A 25484-nucleotide genomic window follows, 5' to 3' on the forward strand; every position below is an offset into this window, starting at 1 on the left:
CTGCTGGGATACTGCACTTCTGCTTGCAAAGTCTTGTTCTTTTCTGGGGTTTTCACACACACTCGAGGGGTCCCTGCAGGCAATGGAATCCCAGAGACCACTCTCACAACCTTCTGACAGTAAAAATTTCCTGAACCTGCTCATTTGCTCAGGGCCTCAGTTTCCCCATACTTGCATGGAAGAGCAATTGGTGGGACAGCTTCCTCCCCAAGTCATGAAAAGTAAATGAGATAACACACACTGTGTGTATGCGTGCGCGCGCGCGCGCGTGCGTGCGTGTGTGTGTGTGTGTGTGTGTGTGTGTGTGTGTATGTGTGCCTGTGTGTGTGCCTGTGTGTATGTGCCTGTGTGTATGTGTGTGCACACATGTGTGTATCTGTGTATTTCTGTGTGTGCATGTATGTGTGTATGTATATATATGTATATATGCACATATATACATATATATAAACACATATATACACGTTCATACACACACACACATACAGACACACATACATACATACACACACAAAAATATATATAGCCTCATCTGACACATGAAACCACTCATGCCTAAGAATAACAGGAGTAGTTAATGTGTCCCTGGCAACATAATTCTTCCTGTATGGAAGTCTTGATAGCATAGTTCAGTGTTGGTACCTCAGGTCCTTTAATATTAAGCCAGTGCTAAATTCAGTACAGTTTGAACATGAAGATAAAGTATAATAAAAAAGAAAAAGAAAAAGAAAAAAAACCCATTGGGTGAGGTAAAGGAATTCAGAAATCCACATTAATAGAAGGGGGAAATGGCAGAGAAGGTGGAAGGAAATTCTTCATTGCAATTATAATGTGAAATAATAAATGTAGATTTGGTGATTGAAAATCGACATTTTTCAAGTATGGAAACGATCGCTGCTCTAGGCAAGCATCATGAACGGGTGCCCAAAGCAGAAGGTGAGAGACGAGGGAATAACAAGCTATTTTCATAATGTCAGAATAAACCCCCACAAGAAAGTTGTAGAAGGACACAGAGGAACCTTGCAGAAGCCACTGTGACCAAATGACAGCATCACAGAGATGGAGCCACCAGACCGCACGCACCCCTCAGAACAGCGCCTTGTCTGTGGATTTCCTGCCAAATGAGCATGACCTGGATTTAATCCTGAGGAAACAGCAGACAGACCCCAACAGAGGAGTCTGTTGGAAGATAACTGGCCAGTAGGCTACAAAACGAAACAGAGGGGACGGCTGAGGCGCTTTCCCAGCTGGAAGGAGACATAAGAGAATGTGACCACCACCCCCATCCCCCACCCCCACCCCCAATCCAGGGTTTCTTCTGCTACAGAAGTTGCCCCTGGCATCTTTTGCAAAAATCAGAACACAGTGGAGTGAGTCATAGAGTCTTGCTGCTAATCTTAATTTTCCGATTTTAGACACTGCACTCTGGTAAGAGAACACCCTTTCCTTTTGAGAAACGGGTACTCGGTACTTAGGAGATAAAGGAGTGTCAGATTTCTCCAGAGTTCAGAGAAGGTTCCTGCATTTGTGTGTCAGTGCTCCTGTCTACAGCCCTGTGAAAGACAAAGACAAAGCAATAGGTGTGCTGCCACGCTCAGACATTCCTGCATCTCTTGTGGAAACGCAGTTAATACAAAAAGTTACAATGAAAGCCCAAGGCAGTTCCCCAGCCTTCTCCCCAACTCTCCAGCCTAGTTCTCTGTAGATCACAATCCTTTCCACCATTCTTGCTGAACTGCAGTAAATATCTATCTAGTGCCATCGGTTTTGGGTTTTGGTTGTTTAGGTTTTTTGTTTGTTTGGTTGGTTTGGTTTGGTTTGGCTTTAGACTGAATCTTTCTATATAGCACTGACTAGTGTGGAACCCACTATGTAAACAAGGCTAGCCTCAGACTCATAGAGATCTGCTTGCCTCTGCCTTCCAAGTGCTGGGATGAAAGGCGTGTGGCACCTTACGTGGTGCTAATTCAGTTTTTAAGGTGCTAACACTATGACTCTACATAGGTCAACCCATAAGCCACTTCTGAGTGAGGAGACCTGTGGCTGTAGTCCTAGCTACTCAAGGGGCGGAGCCAGGGATGTTTCCTGAGTTCAAGACCGGACTGAACAACCAAGTGAAGTCCTCCGTCAGAAGACAAAACCTACTCAAAGGACAAAGCAGAGGTGAAACAAAAGAAGCCGCTCAGAGGCCTTGTCATTGCTTCCCTTTGGACGTTCATTACGATCCCCAATGTAATGTGGCACGCTAGTCCCGTAACAAAACAGTGCTGCGGACAGAGAGTGCAGGCAGGCTCTGTGGCAGCCAGATCTGGTTTCCATCTGGTTCTGACCAGTACTGTTTATTCAGATAGCCCAGTTCCCTCCCTCTGGTCTGTGAAATGCGGGACGTGAATCATCTGCTGGACTTCCAGAATGAATGAAGCAACCAAGACCTCAGTTCTCTCCGGGCACCCAGGAGGCTGCTGCTGCTGCTGCTGCTGCTGCTGCTGCTGCTGTGGCTACTGCTGCTGCTGTGGCTACTGCTGCTGCTGTGGCTGTGCTGCTGCAGTTTTCCGGTGACATCACCCCGGCCCACCCCTGAACTCCAGTGCTGTGTGAAGATTTGCTCTGCTGTTCTGTCAGGCTGCGACCCTCAGACAGTGCTGCATACACTTTGAGGTCGCAGAGCCCCCTGACCCTGCTCCCATTCCAGTCCTTTTCTCCGCTGGAGGCTGGGACGCCAATGGTCCAAGACAGCTTTCCGAGTGGCTGTACCACATGTCCAATAAGTGGGGTACCACATGTCCAATAAGGTGTCATTTTCATCAGAAGGAAGAAAACCTTTCTGCTCCCACCTTTGGCTTTTATAGCGACAGCTGTCTGCAATAACATAGTGCAGACCAGGGAGGAAAGAAAAGAAGCAAGAACCCAAGAGCTGACAAATTAACACGGTAGGATCCCAGTTGGAGAAAAACAATGGGGTGAACAAATATGACCATCCTTAAAAGCCTAGTAGGGTTCGGGAAATTAGCATAAGTCCACAAACCTAACTGGTACTGACTTACATGAAACATTTATTAGCTCCTGAAGCCCTTCAGATAAATCTGTCCTTGAGCAGTGTTCTAAAACAGAAACCTACGTCTACTTAAGAGCAATCACATATCCACATATTTGAGTGGGATTTGCATAACTAACTCCTTTGGCAGCAATACTCACTAGAGAGCAATGTAAGATGTGTGTTTCAATATTTTTATAAAAAGTGCTGAGTATCCAAAACAAATGAGAAAAACCAAACCAAAAGCCAAGCTGTGAGACGCAAGCCTACGGGGTCCCTGTTGTCCAGCTGTACCCTGTTAAGGTCCTTCTTCTTCTAGTCTGCCCTTCATAGTCCCATGATATCATATATTAAAGCTCATGATGATGTTTTCCTCTTTATAAATGTTTGTAAAGAAAATATCAAGGTACCCATTTCTGACAAAAATATGTGAAGATTAAAAAGACTGGTAACATCTAGTGTTGGAGATACAATGGAAGAAAGGACCTTCCATACATCTGTGACTAGATGTTAAGTTTTGTTACTTTTTAGGGGAGAAACCGATGATGTAATTTAAACCCTTGGAATAGAAAAAGGATTTTCTCACTCTTAGGCCCAACAACTTCACACCAAATATTTATCCCAGGGAACTAAATGAATTGGAACTCAGAACCATGTCCATTGAGTACTTAATGGTCCCTCATTCATAATGTGAGAGATGGACACAATTTAAATGTTTACAAATGTGTTATTACTCAATTCATTTGTATTAATCACTCAGTGCAAAACTGCACAGCACAATCTGAGTATTTAAAATACATTCTCTAGTCACTTATGCTAACCATTCAATGAAACACTATACAACCATAAATATGATGGTATTATACGGTTATATAAATATATGCTCAGGATCATAAGAGGAACCCTAAAATGCTGATATGTCACCTCACATAACAGTCATGAGCCACTAGTTTTTAAAATACATATTAAATGTGTAGAAAAGTATCTGAAAAGCTATACATCTGGATGCTAATTTTAGCTCGCAGTGAAGATTATCCCCACCTGTGTCATCTTCTCCCTCAGTGCATGCATAGGAGAGAGTACCAGAGGGATATGTGTCACTTTTCATCACGAAAATAGTCTTGATCAGAAAAAGGAAGAAATTGGAAATATTTTGCTGCAAGGTCTTTTAGTCATTTATTTTGGTGAGGAAAGAAGACAGACATTGATGCATTTTCATAGATTAGCAATTGTTGAGATTCAGATGCCTGGAGACTCATAACCTGTCTCTCAGCTAACAAATAGTGCCGGAACTGGGAGACACTCCAGTTAGTAGAGCTGAAAGTTCACAAGGCAAGCGGATTCTGGTAGTAGTCACTCTGCTTATCGCTGCGACAAGCGCTTAAAGGAGGAAGGGTTTACCCTGGCTTTCTGTCTGAAGACGCAGTCCACCACAGCAGAGATGCAATAGGGTAGAGAGGGGGACTCTGGCACCCAGCAGGCTTTTTCCTTTCATTCCTTTGCTTGGAACCCATGGGATGGCGCCTCCCACACTCAGGGCATGTCTTCTCCCCTCAGCTAATCATCGTTGGAAAAGTTCCCCTAGCACACACCCATTAATGAGGTACCTCCTTAATGCCCTAGGTCAATCTAATTCAATTGACCATGGAAGTTAACCAGGTCATGATGCCTACTGACCTTTGTGCTTCTCCCTTGATCAGACTCCAGGACAGTTTCCTCTGCAGGTTAGGCACAGACCCTCAGCTCATCTGAATGTGAACCAGGCAAATCATCTGCAGAGCCATGTTTTCACAACCTTTGATTCAGTATGGAATAGAAAGGAGGACCTGCAGTTCCACCTAGAGTGGAAAAGGCAGAGAGGTTGGAGGTGGAGACCGAAAAGTGTCTCAGGATTGCTTACTTTGGAACCAGGTGGACATGAGAGGTGACAGTGTTCACAAGGAGCTGAGTTGAATGTGACTCCAACCTAAGAGATGTCACTGGGCCTTGGCAGGGGCCTACTTGTGGTGGTAATGGTAGTAATGAATGAAAAAGTAAAACATTTTCATTTTTGTAATAAAAGATTCACTAACACACACACTTAGATCCATGCAATCATCTGTCCTTTAAAGAACATTTTAACACCTTCCACTTGGTGTGTTCAAAGCTAAAGAGCATACAAGGTAAAAATAGGCAATAGCACCTGGACCAGATCAGGGAAGAGGAGCGGCAATGCTAGGGATGCTGAAGTGCCCTCCGCATTACACCCTCAACCCTTGGAGAGTTCTTTATTCCTTATTAGAACTAAACAATAGAGCTGGAGAGATGGCTAAGTGGGTAAGAGAGCTTGCTATACAAGAAGGAAGACCTAAGTTCAGATGCCAGCACTCATGGCTACGCATGCCTGTGATTCCAGTACTGGGGGGCCAGAGACACAAGGGGCACTGGGGCTTCCTTGCTGTCAGCCTAGCTACAAGTTCAATGAGAGATCCTGTCTCAAGGAGTAAATAAGGGCAAGGCAGGCAGAGCAGGGGAACTGGTGTCTTCCCCTGGCCTCTGTGCATGCACATTTATCTCTCTAACTGACACTGTGAACCCTGGGAGAGCGGGGCCTAAAAATGAGTTGAACTTAAGTTTTGTGCAACAGCCAACTTTATTCAAAGCATCTAACAATTTGTCCTCTCATGGTTAAGAAGTATCACCTGAGTAAAGCGTACAATCACAAGGATGCCACATGTGGCAAAAGCCTGTTTTTCCATAGAGGCACAGCTGAAGTAAACTCACTCCTACCCGCTACACCTAGGAGGAGCATGAAAATATTCTAAGAACAAGTTTGGGTTTTGAAGAAACTGAGGTCATAGGACTCTTGTTTTCTTGGAGATTTCTTACAAGCACTCAGAATTCTCACAGGACCCTATTCTTGAACTGTGTTCCAGCACACACCACACAGGCACATACAACACACACACACACAGAGAGACAGAGAGAGACAGAGAGAGACAGAGAGACAGAGACAGAGACAGAGAGACAGAGACAGAGACAGAGAGAGAACAAGAAGCCTTGAGAGGCTCCATATACTTAGTTCTAACTCACATAAGAATTGCCAGTCTCAAGTCAGCACAGGGTCTTCAACAAAGGACTGGAGTCCCCTGATATCACCTCTTACATTATCTTTATTTACCTTTGTGACTTGAATGCATTGGAACTACTTCCAATCTCTTCCTTCCCCTGGTATACCCTCCTTAAAGAAAGCTGTATGGTGTGTGTGTGTGTGTTTGTATGTATGTGTGTGTGAGTGTGTTTGTATGTATGTGTGTGTGTGTGTGTTTGTATGTATGTGTGTGTGTGTGTGTGTCTGTCTGTCTGTCCAAAACCCGTGTTCCTCAAGGGCTGCGGAGGCCTCCTTACATCCTGCTTGGCGCACCTTGTCTGCAGGGTTGTTCCATAGCTGCTCCTTGACTGGAAGAAATGGATCTCTTACTAAAAGACCATTTTGTCCTATGTCATCAAAGGAACGGGGACAGTTTGCCAGCTGTGCTGGGTAACCTTCCTCCCAGGGCTGCCATGTGAGAAACAAGCTTGACAGAAGTGACTCCTACGAGGCACCAGGAAGCTAACAAAACTGCAACCTGCCCAGCTTTGAAACCAGCATATGCTTTCAACCGTGTAGCACTAACACTCGTCTTAATTTGTTTAGGCACCAATAGGCTGTAATCAATACAAGATAAGATGTAACTTTAATCAAAATGGATAAAAAGTACCCAAAGAAGCAGTTTAAACGGAGCTTAGGAAACAGATTCAACAGGCAGCTGCCCTGTCTTGACTCACATCTTAAAAAAGACAGTGACAGAGGCTAACCCTGTTACAGGAAAAGGCCAGCGTCAGACAGTGCAATGATAAGCCTTATCCTCCAAGATCGCCTTTTTAACCTTTAGTCTCCAGACTGTACTGACCAGCGAAGGGAACAAATACGGTCCAATTTGCTACCCCTTGCAAAAAAATCACACCCCCAGTGTCCTGCTTTTCAAATATGACTCCATAAGTTTGGTTAGGGCAACTCCATTTCCCCCTTTCCATTATTCCTCAGTGAACTGACAAATTGAATTTCAGAGCCTGTGAAGCTGAGGCTGAGACCCTTGCCCACAGTGACTTCCCACTGTGTTACCACTACAGCATGACAGAGCCAGCTGGCTTCATGATCTTCGCTGAAGAAGAAAGATGCCAGGCACTCCGAGGAGAGCGTGCAGAGAGCCAACCTCTATACTGCCTCTCATCTGTCACGGGAGAGAACTAGACACCAGCCTCTTTGGGGTTTTTTTTCCTTATCCCAAGGCAGATTCCCAGAAGAAGGGTTTTTCGGTGGTGGCTGGAGTTTTCCATCCCTGCTAGCTCTCACACTTAAATGCACCAGCTGCACCGAGCCTCTGGCCCTGGAGGCACCTGCAGGAGATACTAGCCATGCTTCTGAGAGGCCCAAGTGCCCTGAGTACGTGTGCTGAAGGATGGAGCTTCATTGATTCGTGAATACTCACAGAGATTGAAGACTGTTATTTTTTTCAAAAGCTTGTTTTTTTGTTTGTTTGTTTTTTTTTTCTTTTGTTTTGTTTGGGTGCAGATCCACAAGGCAGTGTCACATGGCTGGGAAGATGGCTAAGTGGATAAAGGGCTTTCTGTGAAAATGTGAGGAAGGATTCCAGTCTCTAGAACTCAAACAAACCCAGGCAGGCAGGCAGGCCTGGTGGTTCTTCTGTAAACCTGGGTTCACAAGGCAGGGGAGTCACGGAGCAAATAGACTGGCTGGACTCACCAAATTAGCCTGCTCCAGATCCAGTGAGAGACCCTGGTTCAGAAAATACAGTGAAGGATGTAAGAGTCAACTTTTTCTAGTTTTTCTGAAAATGTCCTTTGTACAGGTTTTTCCAAGCTAGGATCCAATCTAATGTGTTATAGCATAGCAATAGAGAGGTAAGATACATGTTCACAAACATACATACACATAAACACACACACACATATATATATGAAACAAAGAAGCTAGTGAAAAAATCACCATGATGGAGTCAAAACATTGAAATTTCCAATGGAAATTAGCTTGTTCCGTTCATTTGTATTTCTTAGTTAATTTGTGTGCTTGTGTACCTGTTTATGTATGTGTGCATGTGTGCATGTGTGTAGAGAGGCCAGAGATCAACCTCTTCTCCATCTTTTTTTAAAAAGGATTATTTATCCAATGTGTCTTTACTTTTATGTATGGATTGCACCATGGAGGCCAGAAGAGGATGTCAAACCCTGTGGAATTGGAGTTATACATATTTAGAAGCCACTATGTGGGTGCTGGGAATTGAAGCCAGGTCCTCTGGAAGAGAAGCAGGTGCTCTGAACCGCTGAGCTGTGTCTCTAGCCCAGTCCACCGTATGATTTGAGAGAGGGTCTCTCACTGAACGGGGAGCTCACTACCAATTCGCCAGGCCAGCCAGCTCCATGGATTCCCCAGTCTCTTCCTTTCTAGCACCAAGATTGCACACTAACATCCACACCTGGATCAAACTCAGGACTTGATGCTTGAATTGCAAACACTTTACTAAATGAAGCTATTGTCCAGCCCTGACTTGCCCCATTCTCTGAAAGAGCAAGGTGGTGATCAGGAAGACGGCTCAGTGGATAAAGCATGTGCCATGCACGCACGAGGACTGGAGTTTGGATTTCCAGCCCCCACATAAATGCACATGTGTGGTGGCCACTTGTATAGCACTCGGCAGGACGAGAGAGAGGATCCCCAGGCAGACTGGCTAGCTTGCTAGCCAAAACTGGCAGCCTCTAGGTTTATTGAGAGACCCTGCTTCAATATATAAGGTGAAAGGCAATTGAGATCGACACCAAAAGCCAACTTGGATCTACATACACACATGCACACAAGTGCACATCACACACACACACACACACACAGACACCCCAAATGCAGATGTGAAAAAAAAGAAGATACACTTTGGAATTTTTTCTTAATAGGGTTTCTCACCTTGTTACAATGTATCACACAGCACACAGGGTGTGGCTCTGATGATAAGGTCCCAGGAAGAGTAATCCTGCTCCCCCCTCTCAGAATTTCACGTGCATTTAGAGTCTCTGGGAGGAAATCTGCTTAACTTTGTTCAGTCCAGTACTTTCCAATGCATCTCTCTGGGGACAGTCCTTGCTCCCATGTGCCTCCTTTTTCAAGTCAAGAAACAGTGTGAACGTTGCATTAAGTGCCTTAGAGTCTTCCAGAGGCTTGAAGGTGGGAAAGTCCACTGATCAGCTGGCCTCAGGGAGACTCCAGAGGCATCTGCACTGGTCTCTGGCTTCTGAAAGGCCCTGTGGGCCAGACAAGTGCTCAGGACAGATTTCCATGCTGGGGTAGGAGGGGTTAGGAAGCAGAGGCAGGGCAGGAATCCCAGGGCCACACCTTCTTTCTGGATTTTTCCCTAAAGCTCCCTAAAGTTCCTTCAGCACTTCTGAAGGAACATAGAGGGCACACAGCCTTAAGTGTCTCACAGCCCACAGGATTTCCTTTGACTAGACATGAGTGAGTCTCTTATCCAGTACCCAGACGGCACTGAGCCAGAGGGAGAGCAGAGGACTTGGAGCCAGAACAACGTGGGTCAGTAATGTGTAGGAAGTGCTGGGGGTTCACCAGGATACCTGGGGAAACCCTCCCCTTTCTGAACCTTATTGCTTCCTCAGTGTTCTAGACACAGTGGAAGTGCTTAGCTCGGAGGATTATGAAGACCTTGTTAGATATTCAAGAACATTTTTAAAATCAGATTTCAATAGAAATACTAGCTAATTTAAATTTACTGTTAAGGATATTTTTTTTTCCTGACCTGTGCGGCCTAACATCATGGGATTTTTCCCAATGTGTCTAACAATTACTAAATACTTACTGTGTCCCAGGCACTGAGATGGGTGCTGATAAAGAATGCAGAAGGCAGCCTCTCTGATCCTTTACCTTCAGTCTGGGAGACACGTGATGCTAAGTAATGGCAGTCCCCTCCTCCCACCCCCAGGCCTGATTATTTAAATGGCTAAAGCCAGTTTACCTCAATTCCTTTACTTTATAGCTAAGGGAAGCTCAGACCCAGAATACCTGAAATACCCCCTGAGTCACTTGTGTGTGTGTGTGTGTGTGTGTGTGTGTGTGTGTGCGCGCACACGCCTCCAAGCCTAGCTGAAAGATGCTATCTTGACCTTGCTTTGTGCTTTTGGCTACATTCAATTGTGCCAAACTTGTTTCCTATGAAAATGTAATAGTTCACTAGATGTTAGTAAGTTCTTGGTCTGGTAACTTCAGACACCGTAATCAGCCCGGCCTCCGCTTTAGAGGTCCAGTGTGCACTGTGACTGTTGAAGCATTGTGTAGCAAGGAGACTTCTGCCATGTTCCACCTGCCATCCCCAAGCTTGTCGGACCACACAGCACACCTGCACCTCTTGAATACAGAATGTGGTAAATGCACAGAGCAGAAAGAACAGCCTTACATCAGCTCGGTAAAGTCTCTGGAAACCTGGCATTGCTCACTAACCCACACAACTTTAAAGGGGCAGCTTCCAGGTCTTAAGGCTTCACGTAGGCTGTGTATCTGGGGGACACACAGAGACAATACCAGAAAGATGCATTTCTTTACACGGACAGTAAATCCTTTTAATCAGTGACTGGCGTGGGATGCGACTGAAGCAGAAGGGATGAGTTTGTGTACCTTTTTGGAGAGGAAAATAATGTTTTGGTTTTTTGTTTTTCAACAGTAATCCTATTAATTTTTATTGTAATTTTCAGGCTTTTTAAAAATTATGATTTTTGTTGTCCTTTTAGGCACCCACAAGCCCAGAGTCCCCCAACAGGCTGTGATGTCACCTCAGGACATGCAGATACAGCAGCTGGATATGCTGTTGCTGAGGTAACCTGGTACCTTTCCTTCGGTCCCGACCCAGTCCGTGGGCGTCCCAGTCCAAGTCCATGGGCATAGAGCCTGTCTGTGACTGCCTGGCCCGGCCATGAAAACATGAAACTTATAGTGATATTTTGAAGTTTTTGAGACAAAAACCCAGCTAAAGAACCCTGGTTCAGTGGAGGGACAGGGAGGCACAGTGAAGAAAGAATCAAAAGCCTGGCAATTTGCTGCCGAGAATAAACGCTGGCTGCTCCCTGAGGTGATTTGCTGAGTGCTCCACTCTGCAGCCGCTGGAGCCTCTCTCTGAGAGAGGACCTGAGGTTCTCTGGTAGCACTTTGATACCCTGCTTGAATTCAGCATGTGAAATGGAGGCGTCTCTCTGTGACTTGGAGCCCACAGCAGGCTTTGAAGTCTGATCCAATTTTTGCTGCCTCCTATTTGATGTTGAAAGGGTGAAATGAAGAAAATGTACAGTTTTTGCCAGTAACTCTGCTGAGCATATGTAAGATTTAAAAAAAAAAAAATCCTTTGGACGATGTGCTTAGAAATGGCAGATTAATACCTTCCGATAGGTTTTCTTTGTTTCTCTCTCAAGGATAAAAATTAAGTAAAGATGAGAATTAGCACATGCCTGTGTTTTTTGGTTTTGGTTTTTGGTTTTGGTTTTGTTCGTTCGTTTGTTTGTTTGTTTGTTTGTTTCTCCCCCGCTTTGTGAGTGAATGAAGAAGGGATTGGGTGCAAATGTGTGGGGCAAAATGCAGCTTGGCTCCTAACTGCCCCAGGAGAGGGAGGACTGTCACTCAGTTCTATACAAGACCTAAGAAGCATACAAGTATCACCGATGCAGACAGGGGCAAAGGTCCCTTCGTTTAATGGAAAGCCTGTTCTGAAGGCTACTTCATCAGAGGGTAAAATGGCCTTTCTCTCACTGGATCTTTTGGCAGCTCTCAGTTGCTGGAACTGATGTGTCACCTTTTCGGGTGTACCACACTGCCGCAGCTCACCAAAGACCGAGCCCCTGTGAAGACTCTCTCAAACCTGGTAAGGAAGACACTCGGAATACACACGGTTTGGCCATTTGTACGCTGGTATATGTCCTAGAAAGTCATTGCGCAGGCCTATCTAGAAGTCAGGATCCAATTAGTGAGACTATGTAATGTTAACAGGAAGCCATAAAGGCTGGGGACAATATTTATATTTAAAAGTAGCAGTTTTAAGATGGGCACAGTGGCACAACCCCAGCACTTGGAAGGTAAAGGCAGGAAGATCAGGATTCGTAACCAGCCTTGGATACCCCTCAAGTCTGGGGCCAGCATGGGTTGCAACAAGATTCTACCTCAAACAGCCAAATGCATACATCAGTGATAGCAGTTACCTCCTGCGGATGTGCTTAAATGAATATCAAGGGCCACATTCCCTTGTAAAAATCCTCAAATTATGAAACTGTTCCAAAACGTCTTTTGTTAAAGCAAAGATAAAGAGCTATCTAGATTATGGCAGAATCAATCCTTCTAGGTCTAAATCTCTGGCTTAGCAATGACTATGGACTTGGAGAATACTTCTCTGCACTCTGGGTAGCAAGGCCATCCACCTAGCAAAGGATGTCTCACCACTTGTCTTTAGAGCCAAAGAGTTCTGGTTCTTTTTCTAAACTCTTTGCTATTCTATATGGTAGAAGTCAGTTTCAGGCTAGAATCATTGCTTCTGGAAGAAGAAGAAGTATAGAACATGATTATAGAAATTATATTTATGAACATATATAGCCCTAGTTCAAGGGGAAAAAAATTTGGGACTGGAGTGATGTCTCAGCAGGTAAGAACACTGATTGCTCTTCCAGAGCACTTGAGCTTGACCCCTGCTCACTGTCACCTATAACTACAGTTCCTAGGAGTCTGGTGACATTTTCTGACCTTCATGAGCACTAGACACACATGTGGTGGACATCTACCTATGTACTGTATGCAAAACACCCATTTACTTAAGATAAAAATAATAAAATAAAAAAGGAAGAAGGAAAGAAAGAAAGAAAGAAAGAAAGAAAGAAAGAAAGAAAGAAAGAAAAAAAGAAAGAAAGAAAGAGAAAAGAAAGCTTTCTACTTCAAATATGGTTGTTAGACCCAATGTTAACATGATCTGCTTTGTTGAAAGGTATAGTTATTTCTCAGCTCACTCCAAAATTCTTCTTTGCCCATTTTTCCGTCAGTGCAAATGCAGTGTAATTTGATGTGGAAGTGCATTTGAATGTGTGCTGTCTTCCAGCCCACATGGAACATGTACTCTTATCAAGCAGACAGGATGAGACAGACCCCAGTGGTGGGAAGGCGTGGAGGCAGGCGTATAAGGGAAGTGTTCACAGAGAATCCACAGTCATGAAGCAGAGGGCTATGAATGCTGGGGCTCAGGGGTACCTCCTTTTTTCCCCATTTTACTCAGTCTCGGACCCCATTCCACATAATGATGTCATACATTTTGGGGGAAGGGGGCTCTTTCCTCTCTAGTTAAACCTCCCTGGAAACTCCCTTAAAGACATGCCCTGGCATGCACATACCAATGCCTTCTGTGTCTTTTATTCCAATCTCATCGGCAACGGAAACTACGTATCACACACAACAGCTCTACAGCAGTACTCACATGTGTAAACTGCAAGGGGCAGCAGCTATGTGCAGGAGGGCTGTGTGGGGACCAGTGAGCCAGCGAAGGGCACTGCTCACAGCCTGGCTCCCAGGAAAGGATGCTCAGGGGCCGTGGGGACTTGCCATTTCTACAGAAGTACTCAAGTATGAGTGGCTGGTGGAGAAAGCTAGTTCTTACTGTAAGGCACTGAGTTGTGGTGGGGTAGTTCAGGAGTAAACACATACTGCGTGTCTAGCCAGTAAAATATGTGTAAAAGAGACGTATTGCATTACAATTATCTTTCGAGTCTTCAGAAACATAGTCTCCAAAGTCAGACTTCCTAAGAAGGTGCAGATTGGACCTTTAGAAATAGCTCTTAGGTACTTTCTTGAAGCTGTCTCTTCCTTCCAATCTTGGGTCAATCGCCATGCCATCACTTTTGTTTTCTCCTTATACTCTATAAATATGGCATCTACCCCCAGTGGTTTCCCTGGCTCCTTTCTCCTCCCTCTTATACACAGAAGTCTAAGATGCATTTCTGAGGTGCAGCTGGTCACACCATTCTCTTTCTCCACTCTTCATGGCTTCCCCATGTCAACTCTTGACATGTCATTGAAGGCTTCCTATGTTCTTGTGCTGGTCTCCCTTTCTGGCCCTGATGTTCACTGGTCCCTCTTTCTTCTTCTGTGGGTCAGAATCCCTGAGCTACTCTCTACTCTGTGGACATGCCTTGAGTATTCCTTCTTCCCTGGCTTTATGTTGTCCCCTCTACACGATGCTGGGATCCTCTGTGTTCTTCATGGTCCATGATGACCCTTAACTCTGTGTCCTTTGATTCTATACATAGTAATTTCTCTCATCCGGCCATGTGTTCTATCTGCTTCCATGCTTGTGGCAGATTTTAAACTCTCTGGGATCACAGTTTATGGTTACTGAGGATTAAACCTGGACTTCACACTTGCCTACTTTTTACCACTAAACTACATCCTCAACCTCCTGAACAAGTTTCTCGGGCATCCAAAGCCATGATGGAATACAATGGAAGCAAGAGCAAAAAAAAAAAAAAACTACTGGAGTAAGCAAGCCATAGAAAAGACATAGATGCTAAAACATAATGGGACAAACCAAAGTCTTCCACAATTTAGGTACAAAGCCGTGCTGATGAATGCTGATTGTCAACTTGCCTAGATTTGGAATCATCAGGAGACACACCTCGTGGAGTATGGAGGAGGGGGTTTCCAGAAAGGTTTAACTGAAGAGGCAAGGTCCCCCTGAGAGGCTGGGCATCACCAGCTTATGGACTGGCAAAGTTCCCTGAGAGTGGGCTGGGACTAATTAAGGAAGGCAAAGCAAGCTAAGCCTCAGCTCTGCTTCCTGACTGTGAATTCAGTATGAACAGGTGGGTCACACTCCGGCCTCCAGAGAGAACTACACGCACAAACTGCAGGCTGAAATAAAGCCTTCCTTTCTCAAGACGCGTGTGCCAGGTACTGATCACCACAACAGGGAGAGCAATAAGAACATGCTCATAGAACAAGTGACTGTGGACGCAAGTGGTTTCCTTTTATTGTTGCTGTTTGTTTCGTTTTTTGTCTTTTACTTTGATATTGGAGGTGGCCTCCAGCTCATGGAGATCCACAAGCCTCTGCCTCCTAAATGCTGGGATTATAGCCATTATGCCTGAGTCATTCTCTGCCTTTGATGGCCTGTTATTTCAACCTGGTTTTGTGGAAGACAAAAAGAACATTCTGTGACCTTTATGATTTCTTAAGGCAACACCAGCACTCAGCAGCTTTCCTCCTGACTCGAGGAACACCACCACAGTGACGGAAAGACCCTGGTGGGTCAGGGCCAGGGAATAAACCCTGAGTGCTTAGTCTAGAGCTCTAGAGAAGCCACCAAAACAGCTTAAAGCTGGGATTTGGACACCGCCCTTAGCTAGAGTCCAAGACTTTTCCCAACTGACCTGCATGAGCTCAAATATACACAGTGCATTTAGAAAGAGATGGGCACTCACCACTTTTCCATTAATCCAACCAGTCAAATATTTAATAGGATTGACAGGAACATGTGCAAACTCAAACTGATTCTTACTTACTACATAAAGATGTATTTCTTGGGCATTTGTTCTTCTTTTTGTTTAATCATATGTTTATTTTTAAAATTCCTATTAATACTTTCTACATGCCAGAACCTATCCTAGGCCGCCAATTTTTGAATCATCTTGAAAGCCCCGTGTTGTTTGTTGTTTGTTTCTAAAAAGATAGCTTCCTGATTTGCAGTCTGGTAGTTTTTGGATTATAATAAAAAGAAATTTTAGAAAAACAATTATCCACTAAAAGTAACTAGAAAAGTAACCGCACCTTTGGATATTTCACTTATGTCAAACTGATTTCAACTTTGTCTAAATTTCTTCCTCTCAATTAGATCACTCTGAATCCCTTTATTAATCTTGTCAGGCACCAGGAATTGCAGGTGGCCTGAAGTCTGAGTGTCAGTGAGTGACAGTTACATTCCTGATCACCAAAGTGCTTGCATTCATTTTGCAAATATAACAGAGTGCTCCAAAGCCAATGCTGTCTTTGCAGTTAACCTTCACAGAGACCTCTGTCCAAAACTGGGCTCTCTAAAAGTGTCCCTGCCAAGAGTCAAGGATTTCTTATAGGTCTACATTTAATAAGAAGTTTGAGAGATGAAGAAGAGGCAGAGTCCACAAAAGTGGCCGCCTCTCCCTCCTTGCTCAGAGTTCATTGTGAAATCTGACTATGGTGAAGGCTGGAGGGAGAGAGGCCCACTGGCAGTTGGTGACTGGAAGCCATGAGAAGGTCTGCCGGGCCACCACTGCAGAGCCCACAAAGCTCCCTGCCTTAATTAGTGTCCCATTGCTTCGAAGAGACGCCATGACCAAGGCAACTCTTATTTTTCAAAAGTGGGGGTTTGCTTACCGTTTCAGAGTCCATTGTCATCAGAGTGAGGAGCACTATAGTGAGCATGGTGCCAGAGCAGTAGCTGAGAGCTGCAACCTGATCTGCAGGCAGAGAGAGACAGAAAAAAGAAAGAGAGACACAGAGGGACAGAGACACAAAGACAGAGGCACACAGAGAGATAGACACAGAGAGACGGACAGACACAGAGAGAAATAAACATAGAGAGAGACAAAGAGAGGGACAGAGACACAGAGACACAGAGACACAGAGAGACAGACAGAGAGACAGAGACAGACACAGAGACAGAGACAGACACAGAGACAGAGACTGAGCCTTGCAAGGGGTTTTAAAACCTCAAAGCCCATGCCCAAGGAACACATTTCCTCTTCCAACAAGGCAATACCTACTCCAACAAGGCCATATCTCCTAATCCTTCTAATCCTTTTAAACAGTTCCACTCCCTAGTGATTAAGCATTCAAATATATGAGCCTCTGGGGGTCATTCTTATTCAAACCACCACACTCTCCTTAGTCTTCCAAGATCTGGTCTTGTCTCTGCCCTGTTGGGAAGCTCATTACAAAGTCTGTGACAGCATTTCTGCCTAGATTGTTCCTGCCTTGGCAGTGCTGCCCATGAGAGTTAGGTTGGGATGCACTTCCTGCCGCTGCCAAGTCCTGGCGTTGACCCAGGACATCAGGACCACAGCTGCCAAGGAAGACAAGACAGTGCTGTACACCAGCCAAGTCAAGGTCTGAGCATCCAGGAGTGATGCCTGTGGCAGGACTGTGAAATGAGCCTGGATGGATTCTGATTTTAGCTTCTATGATATCTTAAGTGATGCATGTAGGTTGCTCCATTATTCTTAGCCACCTTCTTTATTTCATTTTAAGCTTAACTTTAAAATCAGACATGGAATTGCTTCATGGTAGAAATGGAGTTATTGGTTTTCATTGTACTTCAGCTTGTTTTCTGAAATTGACTATAGTACTTTTTTCTGTTGTTGCTATTGTTGTTGTTGTTGGTGGTGTTGTTGTTGTTGGTGGTGGTGTGTCTGTGTGTGTGTGTGTATTTGAGACAAAGACTTGCTATGTAACCTTGACTGGTATCTTAATTACTTTATAGTGCCATGATAAAAATACCCTAACCAAGGCAGCTTATATAAAACATTAATTTGGGGCGTATGGTTTTAGAAAGTTAGAATCTATGATCATCATGACAAGGAGCACAGTAACAGGCAGGCAGGCAGGCATGAGACTGGAGTAGTAACTGAGAGCTTACCTCTGATCTACAAACGTGGGCAGAGAAAGAGCTAACCAGGGATGGTGTGGGCTCTTGAGACCTCAAAGCCCACCCCACCCACCCAGTGCCACACCCCCTCCAACAAGACCACTCCTCCTAATCCTTCCCAAACAGTTCCACCAACTCTGGGAACAAGCATTCAAACATACAAGTTTATGGGGGCCATTCTCATTCAAACCACCACAGCTGGCCTGAAACAAATTGGCACCAACCACACTCAGAGATCTGCCTTCCTCTGCCTCTCTGGTGCTGGGGCTAAAGGCATGCACCCAGCTCTTGTATTTTAATGGACTTCGAGTCTCTGTTTGATTGTTTCCAGAACACTGAGCAAAGGAGTGAATGATTTCAATATAGCCCTCCCCACATTATCCCCCTGTTTTTGACATGTTCCAAGGGATTCCCTGTAGCTCCCTGGAATGTCACGTGCTTACACTGCAGCAGCCCCTGCTCCAATCCTAGCACCATAAAAACGGATTTTGCCGCAGTGTGATTCATTTGAAAGCCAGTATTGACACATTATTAACTAAGGGTTCATTCTGTGTGTTGTGCATTCCATGGGGTTTGACAAGCAGATAAGGCAGCTATCCACCATATGGTCTAGAGCCGTCTCCCTGAGCTACAAACCTCACCTGTGCCTCCACCTATTCTTTCTTCTATCCTGGTGCTCAAGCCTCTAGAAACTACTGATTTTTTTTTAAAACTTTATTGTCTCCATTTTTCCAAGTCTTCCAGACCCTCATACAATGGAACACAGTACATGTCCTTTTCAGATTGGCTTCTCTCACTTAGCAATGTATACCTGAAGCTGTGTTATGTTTTTATCATGGCTCTATGGTTGTTTAGATGGCTGCATACTATTCCATTGTATAGATGTACCACAGTCTGTTTATCTGTTTACCAACTGAGAATCATCTTCATTATTTCAGGTATGGATAATTATTAATAAAGCTACTAGGGACATTTGGGCAAACTTTGGTGTGGAAGCAGATTTTTGACTCCCTTAGGTCAGTATTGGATTATGTGACACAAGCTTCTTTGCTTTGTAAGAAGTTGTCAAGTTGTTTTCCAAAGCGACTATACCATGTTTTGTTACCACAATCAGTGCAGAATTCCTAGGGTCTGTATATGATGTTGTCAGTACCATGGGTTTGAGCCATCTATTGACTGTATAGTGTCATCCCCCACTGCCATTTTACTTTGCAATGTCCTGATGATCTGAGGTGCAGAACATATTTTCATATGCTTATTTACCATCCTTGCATCTTCTTAGGGTGGTATCTACTCAGCTTTGCCAACTTTAAGTTTGTGTTGCTTGTTTTCCTTTCAAATTTTAAATACTCGTTACATGTTCCTTACATATTTGTATACTGGTCATATGTCAAATACATAATTTCCACATATTTTCCCCAAATCTGCTGTTGGTCTTCTGAGTCTCTTCACATTGTCTTTTCTAGTGTAATAATATTTTTAATGACTATAATCAGAGAAAAGAATGCCCTAACTGCAAGATATTCCTGCCTTGGCTTGGCACCGATGGCTGGATGGAAGTGGAAGTCTGAGAGCCATGATGAGTTTGATATCAAGAGATGAAGCCATACTCAAGTACAGTGGCTGGACAAGCAAGCCATTAATTAAAACAAGCTGTTTACATTCGTGTACATGGCTGTCTCTTCCCTAGGGCGTGGTTCAAGAGATCAGCATTGGACTTGGGGAAGATAAAAGTTTTTATAGCTCAGGAGTAGGGGATTTCCACATGCCAAGTAGACAAAGTCAGAAGCAGAACATGAACAAAGCAAGTTGGTCATAGCGGCCCCCTGAAACAAAGACATGGTGGCAAGGTGGTCGTAATAACTTAGAAGCAAAGGCATGGTTGCTGTTTCCTGGAACAGGCAGTATATTTGTAGTTAGGCTACAGGTGGGGCATAGCCCAATCCCTGAGAAAAAGATTTAATCATAAACAAAATGAATCTGGTTTGTCTTTAGTCTAAGATGGATTTCAATCCTAAAATGGAGGCAGGCTGGTTTATTATCCCCTGACGTGCTCAGCCTGCTTTTATATACATCCCAGGCCCACCTGCCTAGGGATGGATGACTCCGCCCACAGTGATGACCCTCCCACTTCAGTTAGCAGTGTAAGAAACTGCTTCATAGGTGCTGGTTGGATAGCTTAGCAGGTAAAGGCACTTGCCAAGCAAACCTGGTAGCCCGAGTTTAAACCCCAGAACCCACGCAAAGGTGGAGGGAGAGAAAGGACTCCATAGAATTGTCCTCTGACCTCCACACTTAAACTCTGGCACCTGCACCTGCATGCAATAATACACTTAACAGAATAAAGAAAATACCTCACAGACATGGCCACAGGCCAATCCGACCTGGGCAATGCTTTAGCGGAGGCTCCTTCTCCCCAGGTGACTCTGGGTTTGTGTCAGGCTGACAGCTGAGGCAACCCTTATAACATCAAGTTCTTTAGCCATTTACACTCTTTAAGGAGTCTGGACATCTCAGGGGTGTCTCCACTAGAGAAAGTACTCAGGAAGAGAGAACCACCAGGAAGACCCTTAACTGTACCGTTGTGACCTGTGAGGGACAGCAGTTTTGAGGAACCGAACAGGCAAACAGTAAAGTCTCCAGCCACTCCTTGCCCCCTTCTGCACTAAGAAAAGCCCTGTGACAGGGATGAGGTTGGTGTTGGTTTTTATTTTAAATTATGGGATAGAAACTGCTTAACATGGAAGTGGACAGTAGAGTGGATGGTTATCATGGAGATGCCTTTGCTTGTACCACAGGCATCAGCACCCAGGGCCGACCACCCCTTAGCCCTCAAAAGCCTTTTCAGTAATAAGGCTCCAGATCTTCTCTCTGGAGTAGCCACCCAAGTGTGCAGTCCAAAGCATCATGGTTTAATCATGCCTGTTGTTAAGTTTTGTGTAGCCAGAACCAAACACATGTACTCTTTGGTGGGTAGCTTTTTGTTCTGTTCTGTTTCTTTTTAAAAACTGAATTGTTTGTTTTTACTACTGTATAGTACTCCATTTTGAGACTAGACTTCTGAGTTCATCCCCCTGTTGATGGACATCTGAGCTGCTCCCAGTTTGAAGTTCCTGTAAAGAGGAGAGGTCCAGGCATGATGGCCCCACATGCTTAACAGTGTGGCATGACAGACTTGGAGGTCAAATGTAGAGCAGTGCCACTCTCACAGATCTATATCCATGTGCAAATTACTTACTCTCCCTGTGACTGGCATTCCTTAAGTCTACATGAGGCATAATACCTCTGTTCTGTGTGGAGTGCTTAGCATAGTATTTCATGTGCACAAGCATTCAGCAAACATTTGTCAGACAGAGGTGTGCTGGCTAGTTTTACGTTAACTTGACACGAGCTAGGGTCATTTGGGAAGAAAGAATCTTAACTGAGAAAATGTTTCATGGGATTGGCCTACAGGCAAGTCTGTAAGACTGTTTCTTCCTTGATGATTGATGTGGGATGGGCCCTTCCCCTGGGCAGGTGTTTCTGGGTGGTATAAAAATGCCGGCTGAACAAGCCAGGAGGAAGGAGCCTCTATGTCACGTTCCTCCATGGCTTCAGCTTCAGTTTCTGCCTTCGGGTTCTTGGCCTGGCTTCCCTCAGTGATGGACTGTTACCTGGAAGTCTAAGATAAAATAAACAAGTTGCTTTGGGTACTGTTGTTTTACCACAGCAATGAAACTCCTAACTTGAAGGCAGAGCGGTTATGCTTGTAACTCAAGGCAATGTTTCAGCTCCCACACTGAATTCTCTACCAACTACTTATGGGAACTACTCAGGAAACCAGCCAAGTAGCTCAACCAAGAGGTGGACCCTCAGGAAATGTGACGAGGTGACACCTCTGGGCCAGCTTCTGGCCTACACTCTTCTTTTTTTTTTTTTTAAAGATTTATTTATTTATTATATGTAAGTACACTGTAGCTGTCTTCAGACACTTCAGAAGAGGGCGCCAGATCTCGTTACGGATGGTTGTGAGCCACCATGTGGTTGCTGGGATTTGAACTCTGGACCTTCAGAAGAGCAGTCGGGTGCTCTTACCCACTGAGCCATCTCACCAGCCCTGGCCTACACTCTTCTTAAAGGCTCCAGAAGCTCACCGTGTTGTCTAGCCATATGGTCAATGGTCCACTGTGAAATCCATTATAACCAAGCTACTGTATTATTTACTTCACTGGTTAGAACTTAGTGTTTTTAGGTTTCGCGTCTAATTTGGCTCAAAGGCACAAAATAAAGGACATAAAGTAATGTGGAGGAAGGGACACAGTTGCAAGGTCCAGGTGTTAAATTTAGTGTGCTGTTGGGTTTAACCTAGTACAACTGTTTGTTTAAAGAAGAATAGATATATTTCCCATTGAGCGATGAGTCTATTGATGTCGTTAGATCAATGATTAGAGAGGAGCCCATAATAAATAATGGAGAGTCAAAAAATCTGTGATTTTTCTCCCAACCATCATCACCACAGTGGTGCCCTCTGGGCCTCTGTGTTCAGGTTACAAAGAGAGTTTAACTGAACACGGTCCCCGGGTCTCCACCCTCAAACCCCTCAGTCATATTCTGTTTACCGCATATCACTGATACTTAAGCCTTTGCCTATGAGAGAGAGAGAATCTCTGTGCATGCTTGATGCCCTGATGGGTTAAGAGGATTTTTCTAACTCTGGGCTTATCCTTCAAAACTGAGAGACCAGCTCTGAGCTTGCTGTGATGACGGAGCTTGACCCCTGCACAAACCTAATCTCATTTACTTACTCCCAGTGGCCATTTCTTGCTCCAATGGGAGCTACTTTTGAAAGTTCTGCGTCTCCTTCACACCACTCAAATGGTCAAGTCTTCTGGTCATGCTGAAACTAACTCTGGTCTAGGGGTTGTGACTTTGAACCTTTGCTGTATTGAAAGAGCACAGGAGGCGGTTAACTGGAATTTTCCAGATCAGGCAGCTTGTGTGACTGAAGATAGTTGTGTGTCATTAATCCACCTAAACAGTGGACAGAGAAGTCACAGTCCCACTGACTCAGGATGATTTCTTTCTTCAACACCTGGAAAGGTCTGAGGGTGCCCAGCAGTGAGCACAGGCCGCCCACAGCCACTGACCTAGTATCACAGGAAGACTGGGTTTTCCCAAAACCTTGGCTTTTTAAGCCAAGAATTAATGACATCCCTCTCCATTAAGTCTGTGCTAGGTGTCTAAGCGGACTATTTAAAGAACGAATTCAAACAGGTCTGAGAACCAAAATGAAGGAAAGCTCAGAGCTCTTGATTGCAAAGGACACAATGGCTGGGCTCTCCCAGTGGCCACACTCCCACTTTAAATACCTGACTCTACTTTTGGGCAGAAATCAGATAAGAGCGGAAGAGTCCTACAGTTTGTTTCTGCTCCTAATGAATTCATCCTCTGAAGGCAAGTTACCGCCCGCACCGACCGACTCCTGGACCTGAATGTTTGGGCTACCTGTCAAAGGCAGACTACCCAAGGATCCATTTACAGAGTGCTCATTTCATTCCCCACAGCGGTGCATCTGCACATGCCCTGAACAGTTCAGCTCAGACCATCACAGGCATATTCTGCTGTATGATCTTCAACTTGAACTGCCTTTCAGTGCCAGGACACCCTTCATTTCTTGTAAGCTGCTCGTTCTTCACTCCAGAGTTGCACCCTTTCATTGCAGCTGTGAGGGAAGTCCCCACCTCAGAGGGCAGTTTCTTATGCTATGAGAAGGCACTGGGAAGTGCGCATCACGTTCTTGCTCCTGTGTAGAAAAGGATTAAGAGAGGTGCTCTTTAATGTAGCACGCTGTGCAAACTCACCCATGTGTGCCTAGGGGAATTCATGTAAATAAACACTGGCTAATGGAGGTGCAAATGCATACGAGGTAGAGGTTTAGCTTATTCCAGACAATTCTGAACAGTGACCCTGAAGAGACTGTCTTCTCTGCAGCACTCTGAGGAATGATCATCTAGGGTGATCCCACAAGTCCTTTGCAGGCTGTTTTATACCGTGTCTTAGTTAGGGTTCTATTGCTGTGAAAAGACACCATGACCATGACAACTCATAAAGAGAAACATTTAAGTGGGGATGTCTTACAGTTCAGAGGTCTAGCCATTATTGTCTTGGCGGAAAGCATGTCAGCAGGGGGCAGACATGATGCTGGAGAGGTAGCTGAGACTTCTACATCTGGATCAGCAGGTAGCAGGATGAGAGAGATTTCTCCCTTCCGTGTTAGTATCTCTATTGGTGGTATACATGGTCAGGTCTTATTTAGGCAGCCATATTGTTGAGGTATCATGGTGAAGCCTCCTTGTTGTTTCTAGGAGACAGTCTCACCATAGATGTCCTGGTCTTCTGGTTTCTAGGAGACAGTCTCACAGTAGATGTCCTGGTCTTCTGGTTCTCATAATCTTTCTGCCTCCTCTTCCAAGACACCCCTTGAGCCTTAGGTGTGGAAATCGTAACATAGATATGTCAGTTAATCTCCCTGTGTAGCCCTGACTGGCCTGAAACTCACTGTGTAGACCAGGCAGGACTAGAAATCACAAGGTTTAAAGACATGCACAGTAAAACCAGTCTTACCTTGGGATTCTTCTGCAAAAGACTGAAATATTGAGTTTCTTCGTCAATTTTACTTTTTAAAACGAAAATGACTGCTTTACAGCTATTCACTTTTCCATGCTTAATAAAGGAGGAGAGTGCTTTGCAAAATTCTATATTCAAAGTTGGAACGTCAAAATTGAGATGGCACACAACTTTAATCCTAGCACTCAAGAGGCAGAGGCAGGTGGATCTCTGTGAGTTGAGGCCAGCCTGGTCTACAAAGAGAGTTCTAGGACAGCCAGGGCTACACACAAAGAGACCCTGTCTCAAACAAAAAAGGAAAACAAAATGAGAGAGAGGGAGAAAGAGAGAGAGAGAGAGAGAGAGAGAGAGAGAGAGAGGATTATTTTGATTATTTTCTATTTTACTTTGAGCTTCTTATGCTATGGGGTTAATGTTTTCTGAGTCATGTTTATATGCTAATTTGTACCCAATATAAATGAGTGCTGTGTCTGTTGTCCTGGGTGCTCTTTTTCCTCTGGTTCTTGTTTGTGCTGGTCTGAACTGTGATGTTAACTTTTTTTTTTTAAACTTCTTTGGCCACTAGTTTCATGAGGCACAGTGGTCTCAGAGATGTCATTTCTCTGTTTTGAAGTTTGAAGTTTTCCTTCACTAAGGTAGAGTTCCATAGAATTTACAGGAGAATCAAGATAGAAAAATTCAAAATTTAACCAAATCTCAAATACCAGTTATGTTAAAAAACCTTGACTAAAAGTCTGGGGGATGTCTGCTTTGTTCTAGGCCATAAGCTAACATTTGGTAAAAACTGAACCTGCTAGATCCTGCTAGACCAAACCACGTCTGAATTCCCAGAGCGGCAGGAGTCGGAACGGATTAAAAAGTTGAGGGCCAGAAATGAAGCTCTCTGTTGCATGCACTCTGTTGCATCCTCTCCCTCCTGTGGTGATGGTGCTTTCTGTACTTACGGAAGGATTATTTTTTTCTCCTAAATGCTGGTCATAACTCCATGTTAACATCAGGGTTTTTGGGTTTTCCGTTCTTTCTTTCTTTCTTTCTTTCTTTCTTTCTTTCTTTCTTTCTTTCTTTCTTTCTTTCTTTCTTCCTTTCTTCCTTTCTTCCTTTCTTCCTTTCTT

The 25484-nt window shown here is 44.4% G+C and overlaps 1 protein-coding gene across 2 annotated transcripts in view; it reads left to right on the plus strand.

Annotated features, from left to right (window-relative positions):
• The window catches only part of Myo3b (myosin IIIB), a 336970-nt gene that overhangs the window by 238590 nt on the left and 72896 nt on the right, over positions 1–25484 (plus strand). For both annotated transcript variants that reach the window (XM_021150395.1, XM_029484774.1), the window contains 2 exons: positions 10859–10943; positions 11883–11979. In XM_021150395.1, coding sequence (XP_021006054.1) covers positions 10859–10943; positions 11883–11979 — 182 coding nt within the window. The remainder of the gene's footprint in view (positions 1–10858; positions 10944–11882; positions 11980–25484) is intronic.

Source organism: Mus caroli, chromosome 2, assembly GCF_900094665.2.
Source record: "Mus caroli chromosome 2, CAROLI_EIJ_v1.1, whole genome shotgun sequence".
Taxonomy (NCBI): domain Eukaryota; kingdom Metazoa; phylum Chordata; class Mammalia; order Rodentia; family Muridae; genus Mus; species Mus caroli.